Source organism: Physeter macrocephalus, chromosome 11 (assembly GCF_002837175.3).
Source record: "Physeter macrocephalus isolate SW-GA chromosome 11, ASM283717v5, whole genome shotgun sequence".
NCBI lineage: Eukaryota > Metazoa > Chordata > Mammalia > Artiodactyla > Physeteridae > Physeter > Physeter macrocephalus.
Genome location: NC_041224.1, coordinates 180,592,663 through 180,608,920, shown reverse-complemented (window position 1 = coordinate 180,608,920; position 16,258 = coordinate 180,592,663). Strand labels below are relative to the sequence as shown.

Here is a 16,258-nt window from a genome sequence, read left to right as displayed (position 1 = left end):
GGAGGCAGAAGCGAAGCAGTGGGGCTGCCCCGGCCCTTCGCCAGCGGGAATCTGGGGACATGCCCCCACGGCCTGTGCACTGCCCAGAGGGGTGGGGTCAGGCCTGAGGCCACACAGCGGGGTCGCCTCAGATGCTGGGCGGCTGGACCGCGGGGGTCCCTGGCCCTCCTCGTCTGCGGCCACCTGGGAAGGGTCAGACCTGCACCCCGCCACCTGCACTCTCGGGCCTCAACAACCAGAGGAGCCCACGGCAGTGGAGACGCTGAGTGGCAACAAAGAGCAGCAGGACGGGGACGCTGGCCACGGCGGTGACGTGGGCGGGAGGCCTCCCTCCCCAGGGGCCGGACGCTGCTGCACCCGGCAGCCCCACTCAGCCACCCGGGCGGGCCCAGCCCCGCCCCACCCTGCGTCCGTAGCTTTCTAAACACAGGCCCCGGCAGGCATCCGCCGACCATATAAGGCAGCCTCCGGCAGAGCTTCGCCTCCCCGTCCGGCCCCGCGGTGCCCCCCAGCTCCCTGGAGCTCCTGGCGGGCGGCTCACTAGCCTGGGGTCTTGGTGGCGAAGGTCAGGTAGCCGGTGTGGCCCACGGTCTCCTTCATGGGCATGCCGCTGCGGAAGGGGCCGGCGTCGGGGCCCGGACTGGCCCCCAGGTCGGGCGCGGGCAGGCTGATGGTGCGCACGTTGTAGACCTGGGGCAACACCTCCAGGGTGCTCAGCTCCGAGAAGCCGCAGGCCGCCAGCGCCTGGCACGTGCGCTGCACCTGCTCGATGCACGGCGAGAAGGAGCAGAAGCGCCCGCCTGCGCGGGAGGAGGACACGGGGTCAGAGGGCAGGGGCCGCCCCCAGAGCCCTGCCCACCCGCCCACCTGCATGGGAGGAGGACACGGGGCCAGAGGGCAGGGGCCGCCCCAGAGCCCCGCCCGCCCCCAGAGCCCCGCCCCCTCTGGCCCGGGGGTCTGCGGGCTGGGACTGCAGGGCAGAGGCAATGCACGCCAGTCCCTTCGGGAGTGGGTGCTGCGACCCCCACTGTGCGAGCTGAGGAGGGTGGATGCCCCGACCCCTGCCCTGGGGTCCGAGGCCATGAAGCACCCACCAAGCCCTCTGGCCACGAAGAGCTGTGGCCCCAGAGTAGAGGAGCCGGGCCGGGGCCCGGAGGCAGAAGCTCTTCTGCAGCCATACGCGGCAGGGCCCGCCTGAACAAAGCCCTCTCACGTGCCGGCACGGGCCCGGCCCACCATCCTGATCCCCCTGGCCTTCCAGAGGGCACCGCCACCCCTGATTCCCATCAGGGAGCTGAGGGTTGGGGCCAGGGCAGAGCCTTGGCATGGCAGCTGCCAGAGTGCTGGGCCTGAACAACTTCAACCATACAGAGCAGCCCCGGGGGCGGGGGCTGCGGCTGTCACGGGAAATTAGAGGCTGTCGCCCGCTCCTGGGAACACGAGGTGCCTACTCTGAGCGGAGCCCCAGGGACCAAGGGTGAGAGAGGGGGGGCGGGAGCCGCAGCCCCTTGCTGCCCCCTCCTGCCCCCTCCCACCAGGGCTCGCCCACGCATCCTGCAGGCTGGCTAGGGGAAGGGATGTGGCCCAGGCCAGCCCCCAGAGGTCCCTGAGGCCTGGTCACCTCAGCCACACCTGGGACACAGACCCCCAGGTGGTCAGCTGGAAGGCCTGGGCTTGGAGGCAGAGCGTGCGGGTGACAGGAACCCAGAGGGCACGGGGTCACCCCCGAGAGGGGACCCAACCCCTGTGCACACAGCCGAGGAAACAGGCCCCAGGAGACGGGGCCTGAGCCTGCTGGTCAGCCAGAGGCCCAGAGAGCCCAGGGCCGCACCTCGCCGGGCCAAGCTGGAGAAACGCCAGACCCGCGAGGAAGTCGGGAGCCTCTGGGCCAGAACAAGCAGATCCAGAGAACGGGGCTTAGCGGGGCAGGGGGGACAGGACAACACACGGCATGGCTCCCTCAGCAGGAGGGAGCCCAGGGCAGGGACTGCCTGGGCTCAGCCACAGCTGCGCGACCGGCTGCGGCCTCGGGGACCGAGGCCTGGGCCCGCTGGTGTCCCTGGAGCAGCGAGGACCTGCAGGTGTCCAGGGGGCACAGCCAGAGGGGGCGGAGGTGTGGGGAAGCCGGCGCTGCCCCTCTCCCCAGCCCCAGGCCACCTCAGCAGAGACCAGGACACAGGAGTCCAGGGCTGAGCTTGAGCCAGCGGGCAGGGGCCCCACTGGGACCCTATGGCCGCCTTGTTGCCGGAGCTGGGCCTCGGCATCTGTCTTTCCAACGGGCAGGCCTTCCCCGGGGCGCCCTGGCCTGACTCTCCCGCCCCCTCGTACTGCACCGCTCAGCGGGCAGGAGGACGGGCCCGAGCCAGCAACTTCTCCAGAAAAGGGAAAAACCCAGGGCTGCGCCAGCATTTTCCTGGCTCGGAGCCGACCTTCCCGCCTCTGCAGCCAGCATCTTCCCTAAAAGGGGCCGTTAGCCTGGCTGTGGCGGGTGTGGAAGGGAGACTCTGCAGGCACCGGCCGGGGTGAGGGGCTGCCCTCTGACCTCCGGCAGGCCCAGGGGCGCAGGCCCCGCCTCTCACCCAGGCAGGGCTGCCACATTCCCCAGGGACCCGAGACACCTCCCACCTTGGGGTGGGAGTGGGGCCAGGCCAAGGGGCAGGGACCCAGGTGGAGCCCCACTCTCCCCAGCCCTGACCCCTCTCACCCTCACCCTCTCCCTGGGCTACCTCCCCACGACTCCCTCGCTGCCCTGACCCACCCCCGCTCAGGCCAAAAGGGGCCCCGGCCTGGCCACACCCCTCCCAGACCCCCCGGCTCACCTTCGACCTTCAGGGCGTCCCAGGCATGGCCCACGGCCTCCCAAGGCGAGGGGATGTCCAGGAAGACAGCGTCGGCCACGCGGCTCACGCCGAAGCCGCTGCGGCACACGTCCTGGTTGCGCACGGTCACCCATCGGCCCACGCGGTGCTCCTGGAACTCCTCCCGAGCCTTCTCCGCCCGCTGCTGGTGGAACTCCACCGTGTGCAGGTGGCCCGTGGGTGCGATGGTGCGGATGATGGCGTGGGACACGGAGCCGCTGCCGGTGCCTAGCGGGACGGGACGGGTGTCAGACAGGAAACGATCCCACCCTCACCCTGAGGGACCCACCAAGGGCCCACGAGGTCAGCCGACCCCGGGTTACCAGCGGGCACCAGTCTGGAGCTCCCTGAGGGGTCCTGGGACACGGAGGCTGCATGTGTGGCGGGGGGAGAGGAGGGAGCTGACTGATCACCGATGTCTGCCGTGGGTCCAGCGGGGAGGGTGGCAGCCCTGCCCACCCCCAGCTCTGGAGAGACTCTGCTGCACAGACCTGGAGCCCCGAAGACGGGTCCCGAGAGGGGCCGGGACTGGCCCGCGGCCCTGCAGGCTCTGTGCGGAGCAGATCAAGAGGATTGGAACTGTCCCACGTGGTGGCTGGGCCCAAGCTCCCCAAGGGACTCAGGTCAGTCCATCCTCCTGCCCCGCCCCCCGATCCGCTCCCGCCACATGGGGTGCAGCTCTGCCCTCACCTTGTGCGACCAGAGACACGGTGACCAGCGTGCCCCCGACGCCATCGTCTCTCAGTTGTCCCCCAGCCTCACGGGCCGCTCCTCAGCTTCCTTCAGGGCCGCCCCTCTGCCGGCCTTCCTGTCCTGCAGCGCCCGGCCGGGCCTGCGTCATCTGGTCACCCCGTGACCTTCCCCCCCCTCGCTGCTCCAGGCGCCAGGCCTCACGAAGACGCCCGCGCGTGCCCTGCACACCGATCACCTCCCCCGCGACCGCAAACAGCGCCCAGCATTTACACGTGCAGAGCTGGAGCCGATCCAGCCCAAATCCACTCGCTGCCAAGCCTCCGGAACCAGTTGGTGACACGACTGCCCAGCCAGACGCCCCGGAGGAGCCCTCCCTTCCCCCACAGGTAACTCCGGCACCTCCTTCCCCATCTCTCCAGGAGAGGCTCCTTCTCCTCACCTGCCTGCCGTGCCTGCCCGGGCCCCCCCGCCGGCTCCCCGTGGCAGCCCCTGACCCCCGCCTTCAGTCAACCTCAGCACAGCCGCGGATTCTCTCCCGCCTCGGTCAGACCAGGCCTCTGCCCTCTCCACGCACGGCGGAGTCGGACTCCTCGTGACTCCCGAGCAGCACCCACCTCCTCCCTGACCTCCTCCCTGCTCCCGCCACGCTGGTCTCCTCGAAGGCCCCTCGCGCAGGGTCTTTGCAAGGCTCTCCCCTGGGGTGACCCTCCCCTTTGGCTCTTGGTACCGCCTTCCCATCATATTCAACCTCATTCAACTCACTGCTCCCTCCTCAGAGAGGTCTCCCCTGACACCCCTAGCTGGAGGGAGCCCTCTGTGAGTCACCCTCAAACACGCAGCTCTGTCTCCCAAGCGCCCCAGCAACCAACAACACCGAAACGGTCACAGTGGGCTTCCTGTCTGTCCCCTTTGAGAAGCAGAAACTTGGTCTGCCTTGTCACGGCTGTAGCCACGGTTCCCAGAAGGGCAGCTGGCACATCAGAGGAGCCCAGAAGCATGCTCACTGACAGCACTTTTCAGCCGAGCGGAGCGAGGCCCTCCCTGGCTGTGGATGCACAGGGAGAAGCAGGGGATGAGCTGGCCCTGAGTCCTGTCCACCCCTCCAGCTGCCTGGGCGCTGAGCAGTCAGCCTCTGCCCAGGCCCCACCCACCCTCTGACCCACTCGCTGCCCAGGTTCTGCATCTGACTCTCCCCATTTCAAAGTGCTCGGCTGGGCAAAAAGAACCACCCAATTGTCCACAGGGAGAAACTGAGGCCCTCCATGTGGACAGAGAGGGACGCAGATGGCCTGAAGCCTCCACAAGTTGGCAGCAGTGCTGCTGGGAACTCTTCGTGACTCTGGAACCCAGATGCCCGGCCCACGAAAAACATGCTGGAAATCTAGGCACTCCCGGGCCTGGGCTGTTCTAGGCCAGGTTGCGTGCTTCAATGCCCAGCACCTGCGTGTGTGTGTGTAGGCACGCGCGTGCACAGAGGCTGGGGACAGCTGCCTTCAGGCACTTCCATCTGCGCTCCAGGCTCCGGGCTCAGTGACAATGGTGCTGGCCTGGGATGAGCACGGGGCCGGCTCCTCACCGCAGTGAGCACCCTGAAGCAGCCCTGGCCTCCCTCCAGGAAGGGGCACTCTCAGCCCTGGGCCTGGGCTCCCACCCACAGCAGCCAGGGACTGCCAGGCCGGGCACCCTCTGCCCGTCTGTCAGCACCCTGGTCACACCCCCCACCACACCTAGACAGGTAGTCTCCCCCCTGGGCACCAGCTCCTCCAGCGGGCTAGCCTTGGCCCAGTCCCATCAACCCTCACGCAGAGTACACACCAGCCTCCTAACCGGCTTCCTTGCTTCTGCCCTCACTCCCTGCAGTCAGCCCCCCGAGAAAGACCCTGTTAAAACAGAAGTTGAGTAATAATGCCTGTGTTCAGGAAGGGCAGGCTGGAGGCCGTCTGGACAGTGGGTCTGACCTCCACCTTCATGAACTGAGGCAACCTGAAGAACTCACCCGATTCACAGACCACGGAGCCTGGCCGAAGCTCCAGCATCATGGTGAGCAGGGCAATGTCGGTGGAGTAGAGGATCTGGGTGCGGTGTGGCAGGTTCAGTGTCCAGAGCTCAGGTGTGGGATGCAGCACATACACCCAGCCGCCTCGGCCGCAGGTCACCTTGGAGCCGAAGGGGCGGCCAATGAGGTCTACTGAATGCCGAAGGACGCCGTGCCGGGTCTGGGTCTGGGCCCCACGCTGCACACGCACTGCCACCATCGCACCATGGCCCAGTGACAGGATGGCTGTGTCACCCTCTTTGATCAGCTCCTCATACGCCACGAAGCTCATGGTGTTGCTGTCTGGCAGGTGCCAGGGACCTGGGAGGTGTGTCGGCATGAACATGTAAGGGGGCCAGGAGGCAGGATATGCACCTGGGGTCCAGAGAGAAGGCTGTGAGGCCCAGATCCTGAGCAATGGGGGTGGAGTAGCCGGCTCAGTCCCTGACACTGTCCATTAGGACAGCCCAATAGGGCTGCACCCTGGCCTGACATTTGAAGCCCTCCCTGGTGTGGTCTTAAGAAAAAAGCCATCAGCCCAAATCACAGATGGAGAAATTGAGGCCCTACACTGGCAGAGGAGGGGCCCAAGGATTCCCACAAAGTAAGGGCCTGACCCTCTCTCTCATCACCCTTCTCCAGGAGCTTGGCTCCCATTCTCCAGCTGTAGGATGAGAGAGCGACTATCTAGGGGAGAGCTGCAAATGGCCCGTGAGGTCACCTCCAGACCAGGCAGAACCCCCTCTCCCCAGTTTCCCCTATGGCGGGCTCCTGGGCAGACAAGTGGCAGGGAGATGCAGATGTAAGGGCTCCCAAGCAGAGGCTGGGGACGTGCAGGGGGCAGTAAACAGAAACACTGGCCTGGCCTGTGTAGAGGAAGGCGGCGGCTCACGCCAGGCTGGCACAGGGCTGGGGGCGGCCACGGGAGGCTGCAGGGAAGTGCAGGGCGACCCCCACCCGCGCACTGCCACCCTGGCCCTGCGGAGTCTCACCGGCGACGCTCGTCGGGCTCCGACACCCGGAGGGTCTGCACATGGCCCCGCGCCGCCGCCACAGCACTTCCGGCTCCGGTCTGGTGCGCGGCGCCCGCCGATGACGTCATGGCGTACCGCCCCTCGCGCGCGGGTTCCCGGGACCCAGGGGCCGTCCCTCCCGGCCGCCGGAGCGCGCCTCGTGCTCGGACTCTCTACCTTATATGTACTCGTGCAAAAGACAAACTGAAAGTCCCACTGTCCCGCCGCCGAGCGGCCGCAGTCCTTCCAGACTCTTCCTACTGGCGCTGTTGATAAAGGCTGCGGAACAGGTCAGGGCCCCGTTCCGCAGCCTTTTGACAGCCCCGGAGTCCCCGGAAGGGCCGCCCAGGCGAGCTGCGCAGTCCCCTACGAGGACACTTTGCCATGGACATTTTGTCACTGCAAACCGCTCTGGGAACACCTCTGACGGGCCCCAGGATAAATTCCAGAAAATGGAATCGCCGATGAGAGGGTCGACCCAGAAGGCTTCGGCTAGGGTCAGCCAGAGGAGCAGGAGATGGTGTCCTGGAAGGGTCTGCAGAAGTGGCCTTAGGCCCAGGCCTTGCCTCTTCTTGGCCTGCCTCCTCGTCAGGGGCACAGTCTCCGGAGTGCAGGAGCTGCTTCAAGGAGGGAGGGGGTCCTGTGTCCCCTCCTGGAGCCCAGAGTGCAATGAGCACTGGGTGAACTGTGCTCCCTTTGGGGTCGGTCAGTGAGGACAGGGCCAGTGGCCTGAGCAGGGGACAGGGGGAGGGGCAGCTGGAGGACGGGGGCAGAAAAGGGAAGCAGCAGCCCTGCTCTGTCTCACCAGAGCTGATTCAGAGTCGGTTCCTCTGGAGAGTGTGGGGGGGGGGAGGGGGACAGGGGACATGGACTATTTTCCTCCAGCACACAGGTCCCTGTGGGCCAGGGCTTATCCTGTTAGCCTTGGGGACTGGAGAGGGATAGAGACCCCAGCCCACCCAGCCACCCTGAGGCCTGAGCCCTAACCCAGGGCCAGCTAGCAATGACCCTAGGCCACGCTTCCCAGGCCCCGGCTGCTCCATCCTAGGCAAATGGGAGTAGCCAGGCCCTGCAGAGCCAGTCCCTTCCCAGAGCCCTGCCAACCTGTGAGGCACTCTGAACTCTCCCTCTGGGGCCAGGACTGGCGAGGGTGCCTGTGGACCACAGAGCCCACGATGGTGACCCAGGTGCCTAGTCTCAGCCCCTCCGTGCCCCTGCCCTGACTGGGCCTGGGTCTTGGAGCCCCAGAGGAAGAAGGTGAGGGGCCTTTGGTGGCCTCCCATTCTCTGTAGGTTCTTGTCCCTGTGGGGCCAGTGCTCTGGCCACCAGCCTCCTGTGTGGCTGCATCACTGTCCCCTTGCCTCTTGCTCTCGACACTGAGACAACCCAGCTCCATCCACAGCTCACCAACCTTTGTTCCAGGTGACTTTGCACCAGCCTGAATCACCCCCTAATTGCTCTCCTGGGAGATCTCAACTTTCCACTTCTCGTGGAGGTTCCTTTTCCCCAGGCTTGCAGCTACTCAGCGGCTGAGTGCCTACTAAGAGCCTAAATTAGGACTCCCAACTTCCCACTCGCCTCTCTGTGACTGGCCGGCCAGCTCCTCCATTGCCCCCTCCTCCAAGCAGCCTTCCCAGGGCTGTCCATCTGAGCCTGCCCCATCAGCCTAAGTCCTCAAGCACCAACTGATTAGCCGGGTCAGGTGGGTACTTTGCCCAGGGCAGAGTTGATATGTTGGGCCCCCCCCCTAAAAAGAACTGATACTGTATGAGCCCAGCTAAGTGTCATCACACTGAGTCTTCCCCACAATCCTGTGAGAGAGGGACCACCACTTTACAGATCTTAACTTGCATAAGATCACACAGCCAACGTGGCCAAAGTGGGATTGGGATTTAAAGCCAGTAAACTTGGCTTCAGAGAACTAGTGGCAGATTGGAAGAAAGCTGGGGACTGGCAGGAAGTGGTCCCTGGAGGAAAAGGAGACCCCGAGGATGCCCACTGGGGGAGGCTGCTCTGCTCTCATCTCAGGCAGGGATCAGGTGACCCAAGGTCTCCTCTTCCCTGACCAGCTCAGTCTCCTGCCCCACCATGCTCTGTGACCACAAGGCAGCCCCTGCTCCTTTTCTGATCCTAACTAACTTCCCCTTTGGGTTTTGCGGAGCTCAGGGACAGGGCACCAGGAGGAAGCAACGCCCACCCTGGCTGCACTCTGAGCGCAGACTCTGAGGATGGCCTCGCCTCCCCTGCTTGGATCCTGGCCCTGCCCTCCTACCTGGCTCACCTCCACCTGCCCAGCTCTGTGCCTGCCCTGCTGAGCAGGGTCATGTTCTGTGGATGAAAGACCGGGGACTCCTTTGAGGCTCCCCACCCCCTCCAGGGCCAGGTGGTTAATGTATAACCAGGTGTGATTTCCAAGAAACCTGGACCATAAATGGGCCTGGTGATGTCACCCAGCTTCCTGCCTGGACGCGGCCAAACCGGCTCCTGTGGGCCCTAGGGAGAGTGGAGGGTCCACAGGCGAGGGCAAGTGTAGCTGGGGGCAGTGTCCTTCCTGCTGAGGTGGAGCCCGGTACCCTCCTGGCCCCCTTCCTGCTCCCCTGCTTGGGACCACCCAGGCTCCCAAGCAGCCCCTGCCTGGTGGGGGGCCTCACCCTGACTTTTGGGTCTAAAGGCCTCAAAGGCCCCCTCCCCCCTTCCCCCATCACAGCTGCTGACCATGTGCGCCATCAGACTGAGTCCAGCCCAGGCTTGGCCAGCCAGGGGTCCTCAGGGTGGGCCCCAGTTCGGGTTAGCACAGGGCCAGTCACTCCAGGACCGCTGAGGGACTGCCAGACCTCCGACCCGGTCCCCCATCACGCACCTTCTGACCTTCCCTTTGCTCATCTGCAAAACTAGGACAAAACACACACCTCCGAAGGCTGAGGACTGCTGGAGCCCCAGGCAGGAGCATCCCTAGGGCCTGGCCCTGCTCAAGACCCCAAGCCTCTGGACTTCACCTCTCCAGTGTGGACCTTGCTTGTGGAGAGAAAGGGGAGCAGGGGTCCTTTCCTGCCCCCATTCTCCCAAGTTGGTCAGGCCCTTGGTGGCCTGAGGGTAGGGGAGGGGGGGCCTTCTGGGAAGCTGCAGAGGCTACAGACAGAGAGGAAGCCCTGAGTGCCACGCCTCCACCCGCTGGGGTCTGAAAGCCAAATAGGCCTCCAGGACCAGCAGCTCTGTTTCTAGAAACAGAAACTTGAGCCCATCAGGCCTTTGGGGTGGAGAGTTGGGAAAGGCAGCTGCAGATATTTCTAAAGTTAGGGGAAGGGGCTGCAGGGGGCACAGAACGCAGGCGTTTCAGGCTTAAGGGACACCTGCTGTCTGGCCAGTCCAGACCCATTTGCCTTTTTACCTTGGCTCGTTTCATGGGTCTAAAAACTGCTGACCGCGAGCAGGTCAAAACACGCCAAGGTGAGCAAGAGAAGAGGCGGGGGTCTCCCCGCGGTAACCACGGGGGACAGAGCCCAGGGGCGGAGGCAAAGGGGCTCGCTCGCCCTTTGCTCCGGTGCCCATTCCTCAGAGGCACCAAGTACGCCGGAACGCCCGCCCTGCCCCTGCCTCCGCAGGACCCGTCTCCTCCCATCTCCGGATGATATTTTGCTCCCTTAGCGGCTGGCTCACAGCCCGTCCTCCCGCAGCAGCAGCAGCGTTCACCTTGCCGCCCGCAGAGCACACCGTGCGGTCCTGGAGGGATTCTGTTAAATATACACACAGATAAGGGTCTTCCCCCTTCCTTGCTTCATTCACAAAGCAACATATGACGGACATCAACCACACAAGCTCCAATTCACGCTTTTTAATAGCTGTATGATATTCCCCGCTGGGGAGCTGCCTTCCCTACCCCCGGCCAGTCCCCAAGTGATGGGCATCGAGTTATGGCCGGGTTTGTTTGTGTTTGTTTCTCCTACTACACATCTCTTGGTCTGTCTGCAAAGAGAAGTGAGACTGTGTATAGGCTGGATTCCTCGAAGTGTGATTGCTGGGTCATGGAGCATGAACATGTTAAATTTTAATAGATACTGCCAAATTACTTTCCTAAAAAGATGTAGCAATTCACAGTTGCAGGCAGCGTGTGAATGCCTGTCTCCCCACATTCCAACCCATAGCCAACACTGGCTGGTATCAGTCTTTTCTTTTTTTTGCCAGTCTGGGTGTGTTGGGGCTAGTGGAAGGCATAGTCGTTATTTTAACTTGTGTGATTCTGACTTTTAGTGTCTTTTTTTTTTTTTTTTTTTTTTTTTTTAATCTCACATGTGCTTATTGTTTGTTAGCATTTCCTCCAGTCTTTGCCAAAAGTCTCTGAGGACTGCCTTTGGGGGTGGGGTGGGGAGATGAACCTGTCCCCTGCAGAGAGGGCACAGGCCTGGGGTCTGGGGACTCTGAGACTGTGCACTCCCCAGCAGAGCCAGAGTATTTCCGCATCAACCAGGAGGGGCTGGCCCCGGGGGTCTCTGGCTCAGACGCCCCGAAGCCCAGGGACTTGCCCAAGGTCAAGGCACAAAGGGTGCCGCCGGGCTGGGCCGCAGCCAGGCTGCGCCTCCGGAGCGCCTTCGCTCTGCACCAAGACCGCCCGGGAGATGCCTGCGGGCACCTTGGAGAAGGTCGGCGGCTCGGGCCAGCTCGGACGGGGCGGGAGAAGGGGGGGGCGGCGGGGGGTTGGCAGTGTACCTGCTGTGGAAGCCCTGGACGCCCTCGCCTGGCCCCTCGCCGCGACCACCGCGGGGACTGGCAAGACGAGGGAGGGCAGGAGCCATGGTGCAGACAAGCCCGAGCGTCCTCAAGTGCCTCGTGCATATCCGTTATTTTAATTTTTGTGATTCTGACTTTTAGTGTTTTTTTTTTTTTTTTTTTTTTTTTTTTTAATCTCACATGTGCTTATTGTTTGTTAGCATTTCCTCCAGTCTTTGCCAAAAGTCTCTGAGGACTGCCTTTGGGGGTGGGGTGGGGAGATGAACCTGTCCCCTGCAGAGAGGGCACAGGCCTGGGGTCTGGGGACTCTGAGACTGTGCACTCCCCAGCAGAGCCAGAGTATTTCCGCATCAACCAGGAGGGGCTGGCCCCGGGGGTCTCTGGCTCAGACGCCCCGAAGCCCAGGGACTTGCCCAAGGTCAAGGCACAAAGGGTGCCGCCGGGCTGGGCCGCAGCCAGGCTGCGCCTCCGGAGCGCCTTCGCTCTGCACCAAGACCGCCCGGGAGATGCCTGCGGGCACCTTGGAGAAGGTCGGCGGCTCGGGCCAGCTCGGACGGGGCGGGAGAAGGGGGGGGCGGCGGGGGGTTGGCAGTGTACCTGCTGTGGAAGCCCTGGACGCCCTCGCCTGGCCCCTCGCCGCGACCACCGCGGGGACTGGCAAGACGAGGGAGGGCAGGAGCCATGGTGCAGACAAGCCCGAGCGTCCTCAAGTGCCTCGTGGCCCTCCTGCCTCGGTTTCCCGCTCGGAGGCAGGCGGGGGGTGGGGGAATCCAGAACGTCCAAGGGCCTGAGGTTCCGGCTTCGGGATCCTGGGCGGGCGTGGGGTGGGGTAGGCGGGCTGCGCGGGGTCCCGGCGAGGGGATAGTCGGGGTGGGCTGCCTGGGGTGGGGGGGGCGCTCTGGGGGGCTGCGGGCGGCGGACAAAGCGACGGCACCACCCCGTAGCGCGGCCCAATGGAATGAATGGGCTATAAATAGCGGCCAATGGGAGGCCCGCGTCGCGCCCCTTAAGAGCCGCGGGAGCGCGGAGCGGCCGCCGTTCGCCTGCGCCGCGCCCTGAGCTGCCGACCGACCGAGAACCCCCGCCCCCGCCCGGCTGCTCAGTGAGTGGGCCCGAGGGCGGGGGGGGTGGGGGTGGGTCGCGGGGCATCGGGGCAGGGGCGCTGCGCATGGAGGGGGCTCGGGGGCCGCGGCTTCGCGCGCTCCCTGCCCGCCGGGGCCCGCCGCCTGGAGCGGGCGCGCCAGCTAGGCCGGGGGTCCTGGGCGATGTGGTAGCCCCCTGCGCGCAGTGCCGACCCCGCTGACCTTGGCCGCGTCCCGGGCGACCGGTGCCCGGGGCCCTGGGTGGTTTAGCAGGTCCCCAGGAGGCCCGGAGCCTCGGGTGCCCGCTGACCCCCGCGTCTCCCCGCAGCCCGCCGCCGCCATGCCCTTCTCCAACAGCCACAACACGCTGAAGCTGCGCTTCCCGGCCGAGGACGAGTACCCCGACCTCAGTGGCCACAACAATCACATGGCCAAGGTACTGAGCCCCGAGCTGTACGCCGAGCTGCGCGCTAAGAGCACGCCGAGCGGCTTCACGCTGGACGACGTCATCCAGACCGGCGTGGACAACCCAGGTACGCGCACACCAGTCCCGGGGTCAGGGTGCCAGCGCCGTATCCGCGGGACACCCCCCCCCCCAACCCCGGCTAGGGCCCAGAGGCCCCTCCCCCCATGCCAGTCCCCCTCGGGCCAAAGTCCGGGCGCCCTCTTCCCGCTCACAGCCGCAGGGTCCTCAGCGGCTCGCTGAGGCCTGGCAGTGACGTCACTGTCCCCATTCCGCGGCCCCCCCACAGGCCACCCCTATATCATGACCGTGGGCTGCGTGGCTGGCGACGAGGAGTCGTATGACGTGTTCAAGGAGCTCTTTGACCCCATCATTGAGGATCGGCACGGCGGCTATAAGCCCACAGACGAGCATAAGACCGACCTCAACCCCGACAACCTGCAGGTGCCGGGCGGCCCGGGGCTGCGGGGCGGCCTGGGGAGGGGTGTCCCGGAGCTCACCTCTGCTTGGCCCCCAGGGCGGCGACGACCTGGACCCCAACTACGTGCTGAGCTCGCGGGTGCGCACGGGCCGCAGCATCCGCGGCTTCTGCCTCCCCCCGCACTGCAGCCGCGGGGAGCGCCGCGCCATCGAGAAGCTCGCCGTCGAAGGTAAGGGTCGGGCCGGCCGGGCCACACTCCCGGTCCCGGTCCCGGTCCCGGTCCCGGCCCCTGCCGGCTTGTTTACTAGTCACCCGAGCCGCCGCCGACGCCACGCCGCGCTCTTATCTGCGCTCTGGCTCCGGTTTCCCGGAGGGACCGAGGCCCAGCCCCGCGCCTACAGCGTCCTGGGGCCCGGCGAGGGTCGGCTTGGGCCGGGTCACCGGCTCGGCCCGCCGCCCAGACCGGGAGGACTGGACTCCAGCCAAGCCGAGCGGGCACGGGGAGGTGGGGCGGATCCGTGTCGCTAGGGGTGGTGGCGGTGTGGGACAGGAGCCCACCCGCTTGTCCTCCTGAGCGCGCCCCTCCGCAGCCCTGTCGAGCCTGGACGGTGACCTGGCGGGGAGATACTATGCGCTCAAAAGCATGACCGAGGCGGAACAGCAGCAGCTCATCGACGACCACTTCCTTTTCGATAAGCCCGTGTCGCCCCTGCTGCTGGCCTCGGGCATGGCCCGCGACTGGCCGGATGCCCGTGGCATCTGGTGCGTACTCCCCAACCCCCCTCCCTCGGGTCCCCACTCCCCACCTCGTCCTCTCCCTGGCGAGGCCGAGGAGGAAGAGGGAGGGGCCGCGCTCCTGGGATGGGTTTGGTGCCACCCAGGCCTCCTCGCAGGTGACCTGGACCTCGCAGGTAAGTGAAGGACCCCGGCTAGTAGAGGCCTCGGCCTCTCAGGATCTTAGAGGTGGGGGACCAGTCGTGCTGGCTTTTCTCCTCCGCCCCCCTCTGGGGAGCTGGAGCTGCTTGTTTTCTCTCCTTTCCCACCCGCTTCCCCGCGGGGAGTCAGTCAGGTGCTGGGTGACGCAGATGCTTCCTCGAGTGGGCGGTGGGGGAGGAGGGCTTACAAGCTCCTGTTCACACTGTGCGTGTATCGTGGGGCTTCCGCGCCCAGCTACAGCGCATCCCCCTGTAGGGGGGCTGTGCTGGCTGCCTCTGCCCCTTATCCCCTTGGTGGGGACCGCACAGTACCTGGTGGGCAAGCTCAGGCCTCTCTTTCCGTCCCCTCTCTGAGCTGTCCTGGCCTCCCTCCGTGCCCCCAGGCTGTTGACGGGGCTGGAGTCCGGGCAGCGGCCCCCGCTCCTCGATACAGCTGGGGTGAGCACCCCAGGGACCTGGGAAGTGCCTCCGGTCTGGGGACCCCCTAGAGGTTTTGTTCTGGATGTGCCCTGAGACCACCGTGCAGGGAGGAGGCTTGACTGTGCCCCTCCCCTAGGCACAATGACAATAAGACCTTCCTGGTGTGGATCAACGAGGAGGACCACCTGCGGGTCATCTCCATGCAGAAGGGGGGCAACATGAAGGAGGTGTTCACCCGCTTCTGCAACGGCCTCACCCAGGTCAGGCCTGGCCCCGCGACCTGGGCTGGCGCAGCGGGGGCTGGGCGCCAGGGAGGGGGCAGGGCCAGGCCCCCGGGCTCAGGCAGAGTTGTAGGTGCTCCATTAACCTCCTGGGGAGTCCAGATCTCGGTTGCCTCAGGGTCCTGCCGGGGGGCTCCCGGGTCTCAGCTGGTCCCCGGGAGGATGTCTCAGCCAGGCCTCCCCTCTCCAGATTGAAACGCTCTTCAAGTCTAAGAACTACGAATTCATGTGGAACCCTCACCTGGGCTACATCCTCACCTGCCCGTCTAACCTGGGCACGGGGCTGCGGGCAGGGGTGCACATCAAGTTGCCCCACATGGGCCAGCACGAGAAGTTCCCGGAGGTGCTCAAGCGGCTGCGGCTTCAGAAGCGAGGCACAGGTGAGCGGGGTGGGGGGCCTGCAGGCACCCCTCTCTGCCGGGGCAGCCCCCGCCCCCAGCCCTGCTGACTGGCTGTCTCCGCAGGCGGTGTGGACACGGCTGCCGTGGGCGGAATCTTTGACGTCTCCAACGCAGACCGCTTGGGCTTCTCGGAGGTGGAGCTGGTGCAGATGGTGGTGGACGGCGTGAAGCTGCTCATCGAGATGGAGCAGCGGCTGGAGCAGGGCCAGGCCATCGATGACCTCGTGCCCGCCCAGAAGTGAAGCCCTGGCCTGCATCTGCCACCGCCTCCGGCCCTGCTGCTTCCTAACTTATTGTCCGGGCAGTGCCCACCATGCACCCCTGAGGCTCGCCGTTCGGCGGCGGAGCCCTTAGCCTTGCCGTAGAGACTTCCGTCGCCCTCGGTAGAGTTTACTTTTGTGATGGCTGAGATGTTGCTGATGCTGAAATAAACTGGGGTTTTGGCCTCTGCCCCAAGTCTGAGTGGTGCCTCCTCTTTCCAGGGGCAGCCCAGGGCTCAGCAGCCAGGCCCTGAGGCCTGAGTCTTGGGTCTGCCGTTTGTGCTTCACTGTAAGCTGGGACAGTAGCAATCAGGAGGCAGGCACCCTGCCGTACCCACCTGGTCCTGTTCCATGAGCCTCTCCGCCATCCTGTCCACTTGGCTTCCCTGCAGGCCTGGGGTGGGCTGGTGGGGGAGGAGCTCCAGGGTGGCAGAGCCCCAGCCTGAGCAGCGAAAGGATTTTTGGGCCTGGGGCGTGGAGCCTGGCACTTTGCTTAGCCGCCTCCTGTAGCCTGGGGGAGCTGTGGACGCTGGGGGGAGGGCAGGAGCCCAGAAGCTTGATACCTTTCCCCCCCAGACCCTTTGCCTCTTCTTGCAGGCAGCTGCTCCCTCTCCCACCTCAACACCTACTCTCGCTCCTAAATAATGTCTCTCCTCCCCTTCCTTCCCTCC

General features: G+C 65.3%; 2 protein-coding genes across 4 annotated transcripts; one reads left to right on the top strand and one right to left on the bottom strand.

Moving 5' to 3' along the window:
• Positions 1–535: 535 nt before the first annotated feature.
• Positions 536–6,664, bottom strand: TRMT61A (tRNA methyltransferase 61A). 3 transcript variants are annotated; one of them, XM_007100534.4, is made up of 4 exons: positions 6,579–6,664; positions 5,548–5,961; positions 2,820–3,086; positions 536–800 (listed from the first exon to the last, which is right to left on the bottom strand). In XM_007100534.4, the coding sequence occupies exons 1-4, from the start codon at positions 6,619–6,621 to the stop codon at positions 541–543; spliced, it is 984 nt and encodes a 327-aa protein (XP_007100596.1). In that variant the 5' UTR covers positions 6,622–6,664; the 3' UTR covers positions 536–540. The 3 variants fall into 3 exon arrangements, with proteins under 3 accessions (XP_007100596.1, XP_007100597.1, XP_007100598.1); XM_007100535.4 differs by having other exon boundaries at positions 5,548–5,907; XM_007100536.4 differs by lacking the exon at positions 6,579–6,664 and adding an exon at positions 6,448–6,572.
• A 5,489-nt stretch (positions 6,665–12,153) lies between these two features.
• On the top strand, positions 12,154–15,777 carry CKB (creatine kinase B). Its single transcript, XM_007100533.4, has 8 exons — positions 12,154–12,426; positions 12,735–12,939; positions 13,159–13,313; positions 13,387–13,519; positions 13,881–14,052; positions 14,782–14,905; positions 15,117–15,306; positions 15,391–15,777. Exons 2-8 carry the CDS (start codon positions 12,747–12,749, stop codon positions 15,567–15,569), a joined length of 1,146 nt encoding a protein of 381 aa, XP_007100595.1. The 5' UTR covers positions 12,154–12,426; positions 12,735–12,746; the 3' UTR covers positions 15,570–15,777.
• The last annotated feature ends 481 nt before the right edge of the window (positions 15,778–16,258 follow it).

Excerpts from the sequence above, each read along its gene's own strand:
- TRMT61A (XM_007100534.4), bottom strand. The coding sequence starts at position 6,621 with ATGTGCAGACCCTCCGGGTGTCGGAGCCCGACGAGCGTCGCCG. Across the intron at positions 5,962-6,578 it reads GAGCCCGACGAGCGTCGCCG|GTGCATATCCTGCCTCCTGG; the intron begins GTGAGACTCCGC and ends TCTGGACCCCAG. Across the intron at positions 801-2,819 it reads GGACGCCCTGAAGGTCGAAG|GCGGGCGCTTCTGCTCCTTC; the intron begins GTGAGCCGGGGG and ends CCTCCCGCGCAG.
- CKB (XM_007100533.4), top strand. The coding sequence starts at position 12,747 with ATGCCCTTCTCCAACAGCCACAACACGCTGAAGCTGCGCTTCCCGGCC. Across the intron at positions 13,520-13,880 it reads CGAGAAGCTCGCCGTCGAAG|CCCTGTCGAGCCTGGACGGT; the intron begins GTAAGGGTCGGG and ends GCCCCTCCGCAG. Across the intron at positions 14,906-15,116 it reads TCTGCAACGGCCTCACCCAG|ATTGAAACGCTCTTCAAGTC; the intron begins GTCAGGCCTGGC and ends TCCCCTCTCCAG.